This window comes from Netta rufina (genome assembly GCF_964035555.1).
Source record: "Netta rufina genome assembly, chromosome: 1".
NCBI lineage: Eukaryota > Metazoa > Chordata > Aves > Anseriformes > Anatidae > Netta > Netta rufina.
The window spans coordinates 66,900,607-66,920,472 of record NC_140123.1 but is presented as its reverse complement, the minus strand read 5'-3'; the positions used below and the strand labels follow the sequence as shown (position 1 = coordinate 66,920,472).

The window sequence follows — 19,866 nt, the reverse complement described above, 5'->3', positions numbered from 1 at the left end:
GTCAGTGTGCCCTTAATGCATTGAAAGAACAGGTGAGAAACCTTTGAAACCACGTGAAATTCAGCTGCTATATTTATGCATGAAATCTGCATGTTCTAAAAATCCTTTAAAAACTCTAATCGGGGTCATAATCAGGGTAATAATTACGCTGCATGAACTGCAAAATCCTGATCCTAAATAAAGAGCCCAAACTACTCTCCTGGAGGCTCATTATAATATTTTCCCATTACCTTCAGGAGTGTTAGTTTTGGCTTGATGTGCCTAATTTTTCTTAGGTAAAGTCACGGTGTTTGTGATCATTGGTGATCCTGTTACTGGGGAATTTTATTGTGCTTGTATTCGTGTCAAAGATTTTTGAGTCAAAAGGAGAGAAGACTAACCAGTGGGAATAAATATGGAAAACATCTAATTGCAGCACAGCAATTTGCTTTTGGGCAGACACCGGGTATTCCCCCAGCTGCTTTTTCAACTGTTGAAATGCTAATTACGCACAGTGCCAATAATGACAAACGGTTAATTGGTGTGGTCAGCCCGAACCACTGCAAATTTATTTTTCCTTTTGAGAGAAGACGTGTCCCTTCTTAGACCTGTTGTCACCCAAACCATGGCTCAGCCAGCGTGCGTGCTGACAGCACAGTGTATACATCACCAGTCCGTCGCAAGACTCCCTACAGCTCCCATCACTGCATCACAGATCCATTTCTTTCTCTCTGCATACACTGTAAACGTGTGCGTGCGTGCGTGTGCGCTTGCGTGTGTGCGCATGCATGTGTTACGTACCTCCATTAATTGCATGACAGGATGTGGCCAGCTTGGGTTTTGGTGCCTCAGGGGTCGAGTCCGTATTTAGGGGGGTCAGGTGAAGCGGTGGGCAACCGTCTGGGCCCGCTGAGGCTGCAGGTGAGAGGCGGCTAGAGCGCAACAGCGAGCGACTTTGGTCTAATACCCGTTTCCTGGTGGATGTTTGTTTGTGCCATAACTCATCGCATAATTCAGCAAGGCTGGCGGCGTCTGCTCAGGAGAAGCTTCTGGTGAGGGCGGCAGGGGAGACGGCAGGGCAGGTCTGAGCTGCACTTGGCAGAGCCCCTTTTCGGGGAAGCTTGCACCAGGTCGACCTACACTAAGCCTGGCTCTAGCTGTTGCTAACAGTTCATCGCAACAAACTAATGTTTAATACGACTTGCATGTGACTTTGTGTTGGCTGTGTTGAGTCAGACTTGCTGTGTTTTAACTCTTCCAAAACCTTCGAGTGCATTTCGCTGCTTCCTGAAATCCCTTCCCAAAGCCACGAATGAGCTCTGGCCCGTGCCGGCAACATTTGCAGGAGTCCAAATTTCGGAACGGAAGGGGCCAAAATCCGATGCTCGGTAGACAGGGCTCCCTAAATTGTTCTGCAGGCACTAATCCTTCCTGAAGTGCGTTTCTCGTTAAAGCTGAACTGGGGAAGTAGCGTGTGGTGTGCCACCCAGGGGGTTCTGATGCATTCCTTTTGAATAAATTCATTGCTGGGTAATTTCTATGTGACAGGAGTATATCAGGCGACAGCTAGAAGAGGAGCAGCGGCACTTGGAAATTCTACAGCAGCAGCTGCTCCAGGAGCAGGCCATGTTACTGGTAAAGCACTGTATCTGTTTTGTTCAGTAGCTATAGGATCCATTTATCCGGCCAGTCCTAGGCTTCCCTCAGTCAGGCACAGCTGCACTGACAGTATGACAACAAAGGAGCTCGATTAAAAGGCCATTTATGCTAGCGTCGTGGGCTGACAGGCACATATGAGAAGTGCTGTAAGGTCACACTGCTTTCTGGGCAGTAAGAGGAGGCTTTATGTTAAAGTGGAACAGTTCTGGTTTGGCGGTCGAGTTTCTGAACAGACCTTGGCATTCAGTGACGAACTAGAGTGCTTATGTTGCAGATCAAAAGCACACATGATATGTAAATCTACCCCGGGATACAATGGCCTAGTGTTGTTTTAAATCATTGTTTTATGAATTTACGCTGGATTTAGTATAAATAACTCATTTTTTTTCTTTTAATAAAAACCAGTTTTGACATAACTCTCCAATCATGTGAAGCTTAGCAGTACACTCTCAACTTTCCCAACGTGAGACACGTGCCATATTGGTCCGACTTAGCTCTTGGTTACACTTTAACAATGAAATAAATCCAAAAAAAATAAAAAAAAAAGAGCAACAGCAACCAGAAAGGTGCATTTTTAACGGGATGGATAGGGACATGTCTACCATACCTTCCACATCATGTCTTGAATTACTCACGCGTTCTCTCAAAGGAATACAGATGGCGAGAGATGGAGGAGCATCGACAGGCAGAGCGACTCCAGCGCCAGTTGCAGCAGGAGCAAGCCTACCTCCTGTCGCTGCAGCACGATCACAGGAGGCAGCAGCAGCAGCAACAGCAGCAGCAGCAGCAACAACAGCAGCAGCAGCAGCAACAGCAGCAGCAAGAAAGAAATAAGCAAAGCTATCATACCCCTGAGCCAAAACCCCACTATGAGCCTGCTGAAAGAGCGCGTGAGGTAAGTCCTGCACGTGGCCAGGAATATGCTATCTGCTCCTCGGTCCCTTCCTCTTGGCATCATGGTGACTACGGTTCTGCTAGGGTATGGTTGGAGACCAGGGTGTCCCTCTTAAAGAGCAGGATATTCATAATTTTTGGCCACTGGTTTCCAAACCCGGGTACTTCTGAATACTTCTGCTATCGTTGTAGGTCAGGGTTTTTAGGTGTAAAGAGTGAAAAGGAGTTGTGAAATGCTGCAGACTAAGGGGAACTGACAGTGGAAGTATCAGGTCAATCCCATCTGCACTTTATCAGATGTTTTCACAGGAAATACTGGTACAGTTGTCAATCCGTGTCGCTGGCAGGTACTGAGGCCTGGAAATTGAGAGAGCGCAAACCTATGTGGGATGCTTACACACACCACCTGTAGGTGCTTTAGCCCATGCTCTTGGAAATTTGCTTCTCATGAGCACAGACATGAATTTCATGAATTTAATTTCTGAAGTGTTAAGTATTCTCTGCTGAGATGACATCCCTGCCTTTGTGAAACTCTGTGGTGCTGCCTTCTTGGACTTCGGGCACTCAGAAGTCAATCTGAAATCATCAGAGTGCTGTTTGTCTCAGTGAGTGGTCCCCTGACTTCATTGCTCCACGGTTAACATCGCTAAGCAAGTAATTGCCTCTGATGCATACTTGGCTCTTTTTCAGCGGTCTTGTTCTTGTGCTTCCCTAGAGCATCACACTGCCCACAAACCACTAGACTGGGCAATACTGGTCAAAACTCTTAACGGCATTCATCACCAGCGTGTGGGAACTAGGTAAATACGTTCTGGAACAAGAACAAAAAAAATCCTCGGGGCTATTGAACCTGATAAAATAGCTTTCAGTCCACCTTTGTCCAGTAGTGCTTCACTGCCTTTGAAGTGTTGCTGTTTGGACTTGATGAGCACAAACTCATTTTCTCGTGGATGCTATTGTCCCGGTTCTTCATAAACCGCGTTGTGCTATCTCATCTGTTCCTCTTGGCTGAAGTAGCTGGTATGTGTCTCTCTTCTGGAAGAAGTTCAGACTTGTACAGCATGTTGTGGTGCAAGTGTGGAACAGTCCTCCCCTCCTGTCCTGGTGCTCATTCCTGGCCCGCCTTGGTGAAAGCACAGTGTCAGTCTAGAACTCCCTTCCAGCCTGAGGGTGGGCTTTGGAGGGGTGCAGAACTGTCTCTGTTATCCACCTCTCATTTTCCTTTCAGAATTGAAAAGGAGATAAACTCCTAAAGATTCAAAGACCTTAGAAAGTTAGAAAGAGTAAAGTGAGGGCAAAGAAAAAATTGAGTCAGTAGTCAGAAATATAGCTGTCATCTCTCTGTGCCTGGCAGTTGGAGCAACACCAGTTAATATCAAAAAGCAGACATCAACTCTGATGTACTTTTGGACATAAAATAGTGAATTAAAGTGAGTAATCTGTGCCTTCTACTTTCACAAAAACTCTGTCCAGAGAGTCTCCATCCACTGATGCTGACCATCACGATGCTAAGCCAACATGGGCCATCTCTCCTGTTCTGGCAAATCATGATGTTGTTGTGGTGTTTTTTGTTTTTCCTTTTTTTACCCATTCCAGCTGCAATGAGGATATAAAGAAAATGACTTCTAAGATTGGCTCTGGGAAACAGAAGGAAGCTTAGAGCAAGAAATGAAACTTAATACTGTTTTCTGGTCCAGACAGTCAGATGACTGGAACAGGGACTGTTTCTGTCAAGGGAATAACTGACTATCTCTTTCTCACATCTTGCTTGTTTTTGAGGAGATGTGGCTGTCACAGTTTATGTGCTTTGTGGAGGAAACCTCCTATCATTTACAGCTAGAGACATGAAAGCTTGTTCCTTCAGACAAAAAGACTTGGGGCTTTTCCTTATTCTATTCATAAGAAGGAGACCAAGAGGAGTCTGGCCTATTTTTGTACTTTAAAGGATGGCTCTGTGAGGCTGACATGGTGGTGAAAATGATTGTATGCTGAAGATGCTTGACTCCATTCTTGTTATTTTCCCCAAGACACGGTGTATTTTGTGTAGACCTGCCAGAAGCTTGTCTGGTTGCTCCCGCAGGCAATCTGATACTGTCCTCAAAGTCTAGAAAGCAGAGGCAGGTTAGGTTTGTAAAGCAGCCTCGCTAAGGAGTCCTGGAGACTTGCCTCTGTCTTCCAGCATGGATATATAAATAGTCTCATCATGCCGTTGCTGCTAGGGAGCAGTTAGGGAATCACCCCAATACTGGTTTCATCCTCCAGGCACATGGGTTAAAGCAGATCTCATGAGCAGCATCTCAACAAACGAATCTCAGCCCCAGCTACCGGTTTGATCTTTCTCTGACACTTTGATAAAGTGCTGGGAGTTTAGCATTCCTCAGCAGCAACTCTTCTGGCAGAAAGGTGCATGCTGCCACGATTCCAGCAATTGATTGTTTTAGGAAACGGGAGGGTCTGTCCTTTCTGCCTGTAGCCTCCCTCCATCTCTTTCCCTTCGTACCACTTGCTTTGTTCTGGATGCCGTGGGCTTGAAAGAGGTGACATTTCTGCATGGGGACCTTGCTTGATGTTTGTTTGAGGAATTGCACTTTCTGATTTAGTCTTCCTCTGGAAAAACTCTGTAGGTTAGTGTACAGTCACTTCTACATGTCTCTGAGAACCAGAAATAAGTTGCGGGGGTTGTTCTCTGCAGTCTGAGGTCAGAGTGCAGCACTTAGATGTCATTTTGGGACTATCTGATAAGAGAGGGGATGAGCAGTCCTACAGTTCTGTATCTAAAGCTGAACTGCCTCCAGTATTACTGGATAGAGAAGCATACCCTCTTTCTTCTTGCACTGCCAAAGAGACAAGCACAGGAAAGCAGATAATCAAATAATGTAACTTCTCTTTAGTTTAGTAAGGTGGGTAACTGCAGTAAGGAAAATGTACTTTTATATTGTAAAGTTGTTGCTGTTTTCACTTATTCTTTTTGTTATCTATGTCTACTGATGGGTAGTAACTAGTCTAGGCAGAAGGAAGTATCCTGGTGGTCTCTCATTATATCACTTCACGTTTTACTGCCCACTGTAACCTCTTTCCTAGTATGGATTCCCATATGCCATACTTGCCATGTTGGGACAGTTCATTCTGTTTTACATTGCTGGTGAAAGCTGCAGGGAAAAATATCCTGCCAAGCCTCAAACATATTTGGTCTCCATGGTAAAGAAAGGGAGGTGGTCACCTTCGTATTTCTACTGTAATTGGTTTCCTGATTCTAGACTTAACCTGCATTTATTTTGTCCTAGGTGGAGGAGAGATTTAGAAAAACGAATCAGGGCTCCCCTGAAGCACAGTCAAAGCAGATGGGCAAAGTGTTGGAGCCACCAGTGCCTTCAAGATCAGAGTCCTTTTCCAATGGAAACTCAGAACCTGCTCAGCCTGCCCTGCAGAGGCCAATGGAGCCCCAAGTAAGTGCCCAGGAAAATATCGGTGAGCCTGAAGGAAGTGCAGAAGTCCCAACACGTTTCCTTCAGATTTGCAGATCTTGGCACATAGGAAGTCTTATGTAAAGAGTAGCACTGTTACACAAAACAGCTTATTCAGTAGATTATCTCTGTATGGTTTTGTTTATTGTACTGATAAACTGATGGATTTGTGTGTTTGTTTTCCCTTTTTTTTTTTTAATGACTACTGTTGCATTATCTTATTATCTGTGCAACAGTGGAATGGTTGGCTGAGTACTGGTCATAGTTTCAGTATATTTCTACAATTCAGAATCTGATCTGTGCAAAATATTTACCGCCAAAGAGGATGTTCAGGAAAGCGGTGAGCTGGCTTAGTCTTCTAAGATAATGGGGGAAAAAAGCTAACCGAACAAATGTTTTTTAATTGAATGATCACTGCTTCAAAGAGATGCATGAAACATGACTAAGAAAAGCAAGTTTGTTGTCAGTAGGCTTATGCTTGCTAAACAGAGTTCTGTACCACCCCTGGAAAATGAAAAAGAGGCTGAAACCACTGAGCAACATGGTTGCTGTCATTCTGTTGTTTGCTAATGGAAGCTTGCAAAGCTCGGTAATCGTACCTCATGGGAATTATAGCACACATTTAAAAAATAACTTAAAGTTTAAAAATTACAAATACACCATATGCTCGAAGCTATTGAGATATGCTAAATTAAACAGTCTAGTTCTATATTGAGTTCCTCTGTTTCCATGCAGAATTTTCTTCTCCTACGTAAGACTGTTGATGACAGTACAAACTAAACCCATCCGTGGTTGTGATTAGGCATTGAAACTCTTTTGGGCAGCAGAAGAATTTCTGCAGACAAGAGAGTGGGAGAAATCAGGACAGAACTTCATCTCTTACTCATTAATTCCTGGCTTTTATTCAAACCTCTATGATTATTTCAAAATATTGGACTTGCATCTTCATGCTCTCTGTGCCAGTTACTTTTAAAGTCTGATCTTCCACGCATATTAAGAATAATCAGGCACTTCAACAGCTGTGTGTATGAAAATTGAGGAAATAATAATCATAGAAAAACAAATACAACCAGCCTACTGAAACCAGGGTTGAAAGTGAAATCTTGATTAATTACTAGGTGCAAAAGCAGTATGTTCCTCAGTTGTGACACTTCCTCCTCCTTAGCTTCAGAAATTAAATTAGAAACATGGGTTTATGCACAAAGAAGGAGTAGCTGAAGGGTCAGTATGTATTTCAAAGGAAACCCCAATGGATTTTTAGCTCTGGAGTCACTGTTGTGCCTTCTTAGTGTATCTGTAATTGAATATGTGTGTGTGTATGTGTGTGTTGAGTTTGTGAATAAATATGTATATATGTACAGTATATGGTACATATATGGTATATGTATAATATGCATTGTCCATATGTATACTATATACAATATACAATATATATTATGGTTTTTATATATATATATTGCAATGACTATAAAGGAATAAAGGCTTTTGTGTTACAACTGTTCTCCAAAAGTTTGGAACTGTATCTAGTTTCCAAATTTCTTCGATAACGTAAATGTCTGTTGGTTTGCACACTTTAGAGCATTCTTTAATTTTGCACATTTTTTTTCAATTGGAAATCTGCGTCAAATTCCCCAACCCATCAGTGCTGCCATGAGACCTGGCCAAAGCCCACGGGAGACTGGGGGACAGATGATGACTCCTGTCTTGGGTGGCCTTTGGCCCCAGGCTCATGATGCAGATATCAGGTCCCCTTTTCTTCTGGGCACTAGTGTACGTGTATGTGGAGAGCGTATCTCACACAAATGTGCTGTATTTTCAGTCTGTTACGTTCTTTGGGCGCTTGCCTTGCTTTTAAATGCATTGATTCCACCCCACGCTTACCTAATGCCATAACCAATTTGTCTCTGCCCGCCCCACCTGCCTTTATTCTGTGTTGATTGGACAGCCAGTTATACTGAGCGCATTGAATGTTTTATGTTTTGTTTTCTTGTAAGGTACAGTGGTCCCATCTGGCATCTCTCAAGAACAATGTTTCCCCTGTCTCGCGATCCCATTCCTTCAGTGACCCTTCTCCCAAATTTGCTCATCACCATCTTCGTTCCCAGGACCCATATCCACCTTCACGCAGTGAAGTGCTAAATCAGAGTTCTGACTCTAAGTCGGAGGTACCCGACCCCACCCAAAAGGCTTGGGCTAGATCAGACAGTGACGAGGTGCCTCCAAGGGTAAGGAGTAGAAAGACAGATGTGTGCTATTTCTTTATGATGATGATGATTTTTTTTAAAGCATGTCATAATCTGGGCACTGGGAAGACCGTGCCCTCGTGCCAGTGTTAGTATTTCCGAAGTCAGATCACAACGCAGGAGCTAAGTCAACGGGTTAATGAGAATCAACCTTCAGTACAATATTGAAGCTTTGTATAAAATTGGCAATTATTTATAGAATGCAGCTATTGCAGAGAGACAATTTATTATGCAAAGTTAACAAATCATTACCATATTCCAGAAAGAATTTAAAATATCCCTGAGGTTATTGCTCAGAGTTAATTTTCTTCTTCATGTGTTAGCAACCCAAACTATGAATCATACAAGTACTAAAAATTAAGACGGAACTGAACAAAAAGGAAACATTCAATATTTCCTCCTCCTCTCCTCCCAACCCCCTTCCATCCACTGGGATTTGCTTCTTCCGAGTATATTCTTGCTCCCCCACCAGTCTCTGCCTTCTGCTGATCCATTCCTGGGCATTTGTTTGGTTCCCCTGAGCTTATTCTCCTAATTCTCATGCTGTTTCAGCAAACTGCTTTGCGCCTCCCCTGCTTCAGTCAAAATGCTGTATTCTTTGCAAATGTCTCAGTAGTTGGAGGGTAGTGAGGTGTGTATGTGTTTGTGTGGTAGCTGTTAAACACTACGTAATGTTAAGACTAAACTTGGAGTTCTCTTCAAAATCTGAACAGCATCCCAACTAAGGCTTTGGGGTTTGTGGGTATTTCTTTATAGCTTTTGGTTTTTGATGTTAACTCGGACATAGAATGAGCAGTGTTAAAATCTTAAGAATATATTCTGTAGCAGGCGAGGTTTAATCTTCCTCTTCTTTCTCTCTTCTTCATGGGTTTAACACAACCTTTTTTCTCCCAAGGTACCTGTGAGAACAACGTCCCGATCACCAGTCCTGTCTCGTCGTGATTCTCCACTGCAGGGCAGTGGGCAGCAAAATAACCAAGCAGGTCAAAGAAACTCCACGAGGTTTGTAAGCCTACATGTCCTTGTCTTTCCTGTGTTGGAAGGAAAAGGCTGATGGGAAGACGAGCGTTTTTCAGAGAGCTTTTGGCATTGTCTGTTGGATGTGGAAGGAAGAAGGATTTAGATCCCCTTTTCATAATGATGAATCTTAATTTCCCCTGGTGGATCATGTGTGCCAACAAACACTGGCTAAATTTCCTCTTGCCTCTCCTTCTTTGAGTTGCTTGTCCTACAACTTTTGCAATAATTTCAAAATATCCCTAAGATTACTGAAAAAACGTGGCCATTCGTGAACATCGTGCCTTCGGTGCAACAGGTCATCTTGGGTTATTGTGGGGATTACTGGCAGCAGAAGTGTTTGTAAGACCTAAAGTGAAGAGGTCGCAGAAACTTTCCAGCCTCTCAGCCAGAACCAGACTTTGAGAGGCAGAAGAATCCCTGAGCTGTGATGCAGAACATCTGAGGTCAGGAAGGGGGAAAAAGGAGGTGTTTCCTAAGCTCAGCAAAGCCACGTGGACAGGCCACCCCAGATTTTGGCATCATGGGTGAGGGCATTCTGAGAGCAACAGGCTATGTTGGCTTTTTGGCTTGTGCCTGGGTAGCCAGGGCACTTCTGTGCCAATTCTAAACCTGTTGCATCCAGCCAGAGAGAACTGTCCACTTTGGGTTAGATACATAAGAATGGCAGGTAGCCAATTCCTAATAAAATGAATAGCTTAAACCCACCTAAACTTTTTATTTGACCACCCTAAATAAGGTAATGAGTGTTTCAAAGGGAGCCACTGCTTGGGCTGTGATGTATCATTGATGCTCTCAGCTCAGTGTTTAGTTTTCTTTCAGACTGATTATTAGCAAAACGCTAAGAATGAAATTTGAGTTTAGAAACAGGAATCTGAAACTGAAGTGTGTAACAAAGGCTTTCCTCCCTCCCCTGATACAGCAATATAGAGCCTCGTCTGCTGTGGGAAAGGGTGGAGAAGCTCGTACCAAGGCCGGGCAGTGGCAGCTCTTCAGGCTCAAGCAACTCTGGCTCACAGCCTGGCTCTCACCCCGGCTCTCAGAGTGGGTCTGGAGAGCGGTTCCGGATGAGATGTAAGTCCCTCCCCACCCACCATAACACCGGGTTTTAAATTTGCTGACTGTGCAGCGCTCACTAATGGAGGATGGTAACCTCAGTGGGATAGACCTTTGTGCTTGCAGTATGGAGGGCTGGTTAGCTTCCAGTACCCTTCTTTGCTATGCATGCCTGTTTGGGAAAGATGGATCATGCAGAAGTCATCAAGGAAATGTGTTTCCTTCTCCTCTGATTCATGCTGAGTCACTGCTACACCTTTTGATGCTCGTTGTCTGTCACCTTGGTTTTTGAAGGGGTGCAGTCTGCTAAGGATGGGTCTGAGATGGGGCACGCTGAATGCCAATACAGGCTTGTCAGCTTGTGGCTTCAGTCAAATTAGGCAGTTTCAATCACCTGCAGACCCAATCCCTTCTGCAAATGAGACAGTATTTGCAACCACATTGATTTACAGTTGTGGGACAGTTTGGTTTGGCTTCAGTCAGAGGTCAGCTGCACCTGTAGAGATCACAGCTTAGCAATATTTTTTTGCCTAGTCTTTTGGGGAAAATGTAATAATGAACCAGTGAAACTGGTGTCTTGCTCTCAAGCACTGCTTTGGTAGCCTTCTCACCTCTGTTCCTCACTCCGGAGTGGAATAAGAAAATGTATTTTACTTTCCTGGTGAATCCCTGTTTTGTTTTGTTTTCCTTTTGGGGTCTTGGCACATGCAGCATCATCCAAATCAGAGGGTTCGCCATCACAGCGTCATGAAAGTGCACCTAAAAAGCCTGAAGAGAAAAAGGAAGTCTTCAGACCTATCAAGCCTGCTGTAAGTTGCATCTGCTTTCCCCTGTTCCCCCACATGTTCAGGTAGGCCCACAAAATGCAGTGTGAGCTTTCATTCGTGGTGTCATCGGGAGTGAACTTCAGCAGTTTGTGCCTGTGGGTCCAGCAGCACATTCTGGGTGATGCAGTTGCTTTTACACATCACGATACCTTAAAGAATAAGGTTTGCTCTGCCTTGGGAATTGATTTCTATTCTCTCATCTGCTTTTTTCCTAACCTTTCCCTTTCTCTTTCTTTCAATCCTGTGCTTCCTTGCTGTGGCTGGACCAATGATAATGCATTTGACCTGAATGTTTCAATGCTGTGCTGAATGGTGCAGGGAGAAGTGGTAAGACTTTAAAATGTTATTTTCTGATGTTTTCCTAAGCTGGTTGTTGTTGCAGTTGATGACAGTTCTTTGTATGCAGGGGATCACCGTAGGATTTTGCAGTACTTCCAACTTTCCTTATAACTTTTTTCTCTTGCTATCATGATAATGCACTAGCAGCCAAATCCCTCAGAGCTGCTATTTTAAAGAAACATGGAAGTTGGTCCTCCCTTCACTTCCAGTAGTATAATGTGTGAAGTACTTGCTCTAAACTGTATTCAGCTAAATAAATCATTGCTATACAATTGAGAGCAGCTTGCAGTGACTGCAAACATGTTTTACCCACGCTCCAAGCTGCAGACAGAAAAGCAGCTTATGTCTGTACTGTTTGACAGCTGTGTGTGGCTGAGCCAGGCCTAATGAATCTGCCCTCTCGGGTGAACTCCTTAGAGCATGTCCATGAAACTGGAAATGGATCAAAAGGCTTCAAGGTGATCATCTGTCTGCAACTGTCCAAATATGCTGCGCCTCGGGCAGCTCAATAACTCCTAGACTCTTTCTGCTATCTTGCTGCCCAGAGTTTCTTGTGGTGGATGTTATTTACCTACAAAGTTAAGAAAAATGAACTGCAACAGTCAACCACCCTGTCAAAGTGGGTCTGGGTGCTTATTTATGTCTTTCGTACCTTTATGGTGTAGTGGGATAAACTGAAGTCCTAATCAGAACAGTTTGGACTCAGATTATATGCATTTTTTTATAATATTGCATGGCCTTCTTAGGTTGACCCTGTAGGTGCTCCAGTTTATCAGAAAGCTTTGGTAACTGTCAAGAATGAATAAATCAAAGGAAACAGTGCTGCTGGGGCTAAGGAAACACAGCAGTGGACAAGCGAGCAACCTTGGCCACTAATCCAGTGGGGCTGTCTTGCAAACTCTTCTTCTCTGACTGCAACTTCAATTTTTTCCTCCCTCTCCCATCAGGATTTAACTGCATTGGCAAAGGAATTGCGAGCAGTAGAGGATGTGCGGCCTCCACATAAGGTGACGGATTATTCGTCCTCAAGTGAGGAGTCAGGGACAACGGATGAGGAAGATGATGATATGGAACAAGAAGGAGCAGATGAATCTACTTCTGGACCAGACGATGTCCGAGCAGTGTTAGTTCTGTGGTTTGCTTCTTTTGGTACTTTTAGGGAGCTGAAGGAAACTGACATTGGGCATTTTGGCTTGTATATTAGTTCACAGAATCACAGAATTGTCTAGGTTGGAAGAGACCTCAAGATCATCGAGTCCAACCTCTGACCTAACCCTAACAAGTCCTCCACTAAACCATAGTTTTCCACTAAACCATAAAGTTCACACCAATCTGTGAGCAAGGCATAGCAGCCTTGTACGCTCACATTTTCAAGCACTGAAGGTAGTCTTTTCAAACTCAATCTGAGCATTTAGGAGCCCGTTTAGCAGATATGTCTCTTTAAGTCATTTGTACAAATGGGAAATGGGTTTCTCAGCTAATCCTTTCCCTCTTCTCCTTTTGATTTGTAATAAAAGAAGAATCAGTGTTTAACAAATTCCTTACTTTTTTTTTTTTTTTTTTAATGACAGAGAAGCTTATGCAGGCAGGTTGTGTAAATATTCCACTCTGGTCACAATCTTAAAATAATTTTGATTTTGCCTTGCTGTGGAGCAGTGAAAGTTATGACATAAATGCTCTTATCTCATCCTGATTATTTCTTGTCTGGCAAATAGGTCAACACTGAACTTGAGCAATGGTGAAACAGAGTCAGTGAAAACCATGATCGTCCACGACGATGTAGAGAGCGAACCTGCCTTGACTCCTTCTAAGGAGGGCACCTTAATTGTCCGACAGGTATTGCTTTTCCTTCCCTGCGCAGTGTTGCACCTTTTCTGTGCTCATTAACCCACTCGCTCATTCACCCATGCTGTTTCTACATTATATTCGTTGTTTGTATTATCAAGACACAGCTGTAGTGAATTTCAGATGAGCAAGATGTTTGATGCATGCAAAGAGGAGAGTAGCCCTTCACCCCTTGCTACTGTTTTGCATGCTTTCTAGTGACACCCATGGCAGCACCATGCAGAATACCTCAAAGTCTGTGGGAGAGAATGGTAGAAAAGCTACAGGTGTGTGAAGCAGGTACCTGGAGCGAGGAAGTTGAGTGTAGTTTTACTGTAGAACAAAGTGTGGCTCTCAGGAGCGGGGCTGGGGAGGAGCCTGGGGGGAAGAGTTTAGGGTTTTTAAAAAAAATTCTTCCAAACCTGTAGTTGAGGACGTACAGACCACCCAGATCATTCTCTCTGTCTCACACACACACACACACACACACACACACACAAATTCATGTCACGGTTAGCATGGGGGAATGGAGAAGCAAAACAGGTGGCAAGGCAGAGAATGTGGACAGAGCTAGAGTGCTGTGTTGTTGCCTTTAATTCTGAAAATACCGCATTCTTCTGCCTGTGAAAGATAATGATGCCCTGCTTTTAAATGAGCTCATGTTAATGAGCATGCTAGCTTATAGGATTTTCCTCGGTAATCGCATTTTCTGAATTTCACAACTGAATGCCAATTTCTTAATTGAGCCCTCTGGTTTGAAAATGAAGATTTCATGCTTATTGTTTTAAATAGTTAGCTGAAGGCATTCACCAGACAGTCAATGCTCATATCTCTGTAGGATTTAAGTTAGTTTTAAACAAAACAATAGGGCAGAAATCCTCCCCCACCTCCAAAAGTGCGCTTGTCTGCGTTGTGGTGGAAGACTTACCGGCACAGTTGCTCTTCTGTTCATTACTGGAACTGGCTGTGCAAGTCCACCACGTGAACTAAGCTTTTGCCTGCCAGAAAGGGTGGAAATTTGCAGAATTCTAGTAGCTCTGCCCACTTTCCCTTTCAATCCAGGCATCAAGGCATGGATGATCAGCTTACTTAAAAACTAAATGTAAAAAAGGTAGGAAGAGAGCGAGGGAGAGAAGGAGAGAGGTTGTTAGGGATATAGGCCTTTAAGCAGCACTTGAGCAAGACAAGTGTGCCTGTTTTTTCTACAGAGTACAGTTGACAAAAAGCGTGCCAGCCATCATGAGAGCAATGGCTTTGCCGGTCGCATTCACCTCTTGCCAGATCTCTTACAGCAAAGCCATTCCTCCTCCACTTCCTCCACCTCCTCCTCCCCATCCTCCAGCCAGCCGACACCCACCATGTCCCCACAGACACCCCAGGACAAGCTAACTACTAATGAGGTATGTCTTACACCACAGCTGGCTGCTTTCGTAGGGTTATAGCAGCATTGCCTAGTAGCTAGTTTGCAAAGGAACTCCAGCCAATCTCCCCTGCTTTTTTTTTTCCTGTCACCTTTGTTCCCACCCCAAAATAACACATTTCAGTTCTGTGTAAAAAGCCCTTAACTCTAGAGCAGTCCCACGCCAAACTTGCCAGTTTACTATTTTTGCTTCCTCTTTAGTGAGTCATTAATTGCATGGCATTTGTTTTAAACTAAACTTGACTGCTGTATTTTCTAGCCAGTGCTCGTTATTTTGTTAATTCTGTTTTATTCTGGGAGCAGGCTAATTGCAAGCAGTGTGCCTCTTAAAAATTAGTGGTTAATTTTGGCTTTGTCAGTAGAGGCTGGGCTAGTAACTGTGCACGTATAAGGAGCTGCTTGTGGAAACTCACCCTTTGGGAGAGGAAGCTGCCACGGAGGGATTTTGCTCTTTCAAAACTTGCCACGTGGGCTTGGGTGAACGTATCAGGTGTTGCCCGGGAGGGTTTTAAAATCCTTGGGTATTACTGTTCTGGAATAACGAGTGGGGAGAAATGTTTGTGCTCTGAAACACAGCTGTGTAAATATCACTGCTCTCCACCAGCACTGCTTGGGTCTGTTGGAGAAGCAAAGCTTTGCCACTGGGGAAGCTCCCTCCTGCTGTCCTGGACCAGTCCCAGGGCACTGCCAGGAACGGTGCCTGCCCTTAGTCACCGAGCTGGGCAAACCCTGTCCTTCACACACGTGTAGCCCCTTGCATCAGAGGAGATGCACATGTGTGAATGAAGGGCATCATCCCTGCCTTGCTACCTCTAGCAGTGAGCTGGGAACCCAGCATGCTTGCTCCACTCCCAGCGGGTGGCCAGCCTGGCGTTCAGGGACCTGTCTGTGCCCAAAACGAGCGGTACAGGGGGAGGGAAGCTTTGTGGAAAGAAGCAGCTGCTTCTCGGGCTGGAGTCATCCTGCCGTGTAGGTACGCAAGCGCTGGGTTGAGAAGAATAGATGGCGGTGAGCTGGGTGGGCTCTTGGCAATGCACGTTTTTACCACGGGATGACAAATGCCTCGGACAGGAGGGTGGGCGGGAGGGTTTCCTCCTGGAAATTCAGTTAGCATAATATTTCATTTTCAGCTATGCTTCATTTGCCTTTGATCTTTGTAAAAGCACGCTTCCGTGGGTTAGAGAGATCAGTTGGTTGATCCACAGATAGGCTTGCTCCTTACTTTGATCTAAGCAATAAATAAGCAGGGTTCAGTTAACTCAGCCTGGTAAGTGGAGGCAGCGGCAGCGGCTGGTGGTGAAGGAGCCTCTTGGTATTTAGCTGTGCAGGGGAGTGATGTGCTCACAAGGACCCATCGCTGTTTTTTTGTGCAGAGTAGAGCCTTAGAAAGATCAGAGGTTGAAGATCAGTTGACGACGATGAAGTCCCTAACTACATTTGCATAAAGCTGAGCAAAAACCCAGTACTGCTTGGTATAACTCACCCACGTGCACACCCTGTGTATATATAATACATTTTTTTTTTTTTTACTTGTCCCATTCTGCTTCAGCGTGCGATGTTGTCACTATAATACTAAACTGGCAAGGGTTTTTCAGTCGTTCCATTTCCACTTTTAACAGTTCATTGTTTCACTCGTCTTCTTCCTTTCTTTATGTTTTTTTCATGTTTAGACCACATAACTCGGCAAGCACCAGTGATTTTATCCACTACATATTCATAGCTTCATATCACCGTTTGCTACACCTTCCACACTAATGAGCCCCTTTGTTCGATACAGGTTTAATATTTTGCTTTGTCAAAAAAAAGGTGGAAGAACCTGCTGCAGCTTTCTGGCAAGAGGCTCAGGTTAAACAAAATAGGGAGAACGAACAGTAGTGGACAGTGAAAACATAAACCATTACAGAAGTGAATGCTTGATCGCAGATGGTTCTGATTTTGTTGCACAAGCCAAGAGATCAAATTTCCTAACTTACTCCATAACTAGCTCATTTTAGAACATGCTTCATCAGTACAAGAGTTGACTGTAGTGGACAGCTTGCAGATGAGGTAGTAGGCATACATTTAAGCAGATTTTGAAAAAAAAGAGACTTTCCCTCGCTTTGTGCCTGATCGTAGTGGCCACTCAAAAATCTTCGCTGGCAGCTGAGGTGACAGGGATGGAGGTGTAGCTAATTGCAATTCACTGTAACATGTGCAGAGTGCATATGTTCAGGTGTGGTGCCTGCAGAGCATTATGTATCTGTAAATCAAGCTTGGGGAGGCTATGCAGCATAATTCTGTAGTGACTTCAAAATGTTGGTTGTTGTTATCCTTGCTTTTTATTGTCATTAATATTAATAAAGTTGAAATTTACATTGCAGACTCAGTCCGCTAGTAACACACTCCAGAAACACAAATCTTCCTCCTCCTTTACACCTTTTATAGACCCCAGATTACTACAGATTTCTCCATCTAGTGGGACAACTGTGACTTCTGTGGGTAAGTAAAGTAGCTGAAGACGACAATTGAAAAAGGGTTCAGTGACTTCAGTGGCTCTTTAAAGTACTACGAATGTTACCATCATGCTTTTTATTTGATTTGCAATGGATTGCATAGTTTTTCTTTTTCCATTTACATTTCTTACCAAAAAAAAAAAAAAAAAAGAAAAAAGGCTTGCTCAATATTCTCAGTTACTGATTTGGGTTGTTTGGTGTAAGGAATATATGGCCAAAGCTTCTCAAGTGAGGGATATTACATGCACGTTACTTTTCTTTCTTCAGTAGGATTTTCTAGTGAAGCAATGAGATCAGAGGCAATAAGGCAAGACCCAACGCGGAAAGGATCAGTTGTCAATGTGAATCCTACAAATACGCGACCACAGAGCGATACCCCAGAGATTCGCAAATACAAGAAGAGATTCAATTCTGAGATACTGTGCGCTGCCTTATGGGGTAAGAAAAACCCGCTACTCACTTGCCTCCTGCAGTGTTGAGATGCAGACTTGCCAGTAGGACCTACAGTCTTCGAGAAAATCTCTCTGAAGACAGCTGTTCCTCTGAATTTATTCAGTGTTTGTTCACTTCATTGCAAAAGCTGATTATTTTTATTATGTTTTTACAACATGTTGCTTCTGCTTCAATGTAAGTTCTCACTACAGTATATATTCTTCAAATGAAAGAGTTCAGACTTCATTGAGCTTGCTGGCATGACCTTTTCAGCTCTCTCTAACCCCCACTAATACATTTCCTGCAGCTTTTGGATGCTTGTGGTGGTATTTGTGTTGTGCATCTACTGCACATAGGGCATTCCGTTTGAAAAATAACTATCTTCTTGATGCTAACGTGTTATCACAGCACTTGATGAAGAAGCATTTCGTAAGATGACTTTCCAACTCAGTCATCAGTTTATGTAGGAAGGAAGAAGGAAAATAGAAGGGTAGGAGGAACACTTTCCAGTGTGAGAGTTGCCTTCCTTTCTTTAAGGGTGGTTAGTGCACAGAGAAGCTGGGTATGGGATGTCAGCTGACCCTATATTTCTGGCCTACTTGTCACAAGGGCTAACTTATACCAGTGTCAGACAATCGGTCAGGATCCCTGCAACACCAGGCTGAAAGTTTTTCTCTGCTCTGTAATTTCTCTGGCCAGGATCCATGGGGCCACTTCAATTTTTTCATTATCTAGATGTTAAGAGGTGGTGCTTGTGTCAATTATGTCAATGCTTATATAGTATTCCTAAAGTAGACACATTGTAAGGGCATTTAACTTCAAAGACTATGAAGAAGAGATTTGTCCAGTCCCCTGAGCCACGTGGTGTGTGTACAGGTAGGACAGGACACTTCTCTTGTTCACATTTTCACAGCTCTTTGCAAGGCTTTAGTTATTGTTTGAGCTTATTCCCTGCATTTCTTGTTACTTGGAACAGCACTGCTGACCTAGCCTTCTTGCCTGCAAAGCCATGTCAGTTAGATAGCTCTTCTGACACCTTATCATCTTCCAATCTGCATTTTTCTTTTTTTTTCCAAAGTTTACTGGTAAGAATTTTTACCCCTGTGCTATTTCTGCATGTATTCATATGAATAATTCCCTGGTAAAATGAGGAGACCTGTGCAGGTGTAAACTTTCAGAGCCTGAGAGGGTGAAGGCAGAGAGAAGTTGTATGGGCTCAGTAAAGATGACTCACAGCTCCTCTGATCTGCCTTGTTTTGCCAATAGCAATTTGTGTTAATGGCTTTCTATTTCTTTGATCTATGTATCTGACTGTTTCGATGATTTAAAATGTAGGTGTAAAATCCTAGAGGTGTTTTATAGCTGTAACAAAGCGCTTCCTTGTTAAACATTTAGGGCTAAGCTGATGGTGGTATCAGCTTGGTGCACGTGCTTATTTCTTGATAAGGTCTAGCTTCCTTTTCCCTTAAGCAAATGAGGGCATTTTATAATGATGATTCTTAGCAGCAAAGAGGGGGGCTTTGTCCTTTGTTTTCCTTTGGCTTTACCAGTGGTAATGCCCTAGTATCTGGTAAGTTGCTGGTTGTATGAGGCCTGTGATGCTATTTTTTCTAGTATTGAGCAGAGGAGGTTGATGTTAACAACGTGGATGCCATATCACAATTTTTTTACACTCAGCATCTACAGAGAGCCTATGCTTTTTTCAGGAAGCATTCCCATTTGTTTGAAAAATTAGAACAGCTTAATTGTAGGGTGGAGGTAGAAGAGCTTGGCTGGCTGTGAATAAAGACAATGTCTGCATTTGAAAATCCAGGCACAGCTTGCCACCAGCGCTGGTACCTCATTAGTTTCATCCTGAAATGCGCATAGCTGAGGAAAGGGGTTAGGGACGGGGCGCGGAGGCCAGCTCGGAGCAGGAACAAGTGCCAGGCAGCAGAGGAGGAGGGAGAGGTTGGAGGCAGAAGCGCTTGAGCCCTGGTGCATGAAGAGGGGAAGAGACTGTGAGGGAGCAGTGTGCATGTGGCTTTGTTTGAACTGTAAACCACACCGAAAAAAAAAAAAGCAAAAATATGTATCAAAGCTGAATCACTTGCAGCTTTAATCGCGCTGTCCTGGAGCTGCAGGAAAGAGACTGGGTGCTCCCTTGGTCAGTTTGGTGCTGCTGCACCCTGTGCCTCGCTCTCCCTTCCTCCTCTTCCCAGTTTGAAGTGAGCGTGCCCT

The 19,866-nt window shown here is 43.8% G+C and overlaps 1 protein-coding gene across 1 annotated transcript in view; it reads left to right on the top strand.

Annotated features, from left to right (window-relative positions):
- MAP4K4 (mitogen-activated protein kinase kinase kinase kinase 4) overlaps window positions 1-19,866 on the top strand; it is a 131,896-nt gene that overhangs the window by 99,275 nt on the left and 12,755 nt on the right. Inside the window, exons 13-24 of the mRNA XM_084286926.1 lie at window positions 1,528-1,614; window positions 2,288-2,533; window positions 5,817-5,978; window positions 7,991-8,221; window positions 9,135-9,241; window positions 10,179-10,330; window positions 11,024-11,121; window positions 12,426-12,601; window positions 13,194-13,314; window positions 14,511-14,702; window positions 17,083-17,200; window positions 17,482-17,652. Coding sequence (XP_084143052.1) covers window positions 1,528-1,614; window positions 2,288-2,533; window positions 5,817-5,978; window positions 7,991-8,221; window positions 9,135-9,241; window positions 10,179-10,330; window positions 11,024-11,121; window positions 12,426-12,601; window positions 13,194-13,314; window positions 14,511-14,702; window positions 17,083-17,200; window positions 17,482-17,652 — 1,861 coding nt within the window. The remainder of the gene's footprint in view (window positions 1-1,527; window positions 1,615-2,287; window positions 2,534-5,816; window positions 5,979-7,990; window positions 8,222-9,134; window positions 9,242-10,178; window positions 10,331-11,023; window positions 11,122-12,425; window positions 12,602-13,193; window positions 13,315-14,510; window positions 14,703-17,082; window positions 17,201-17,481; window positions 17,653-19,866) is intronic.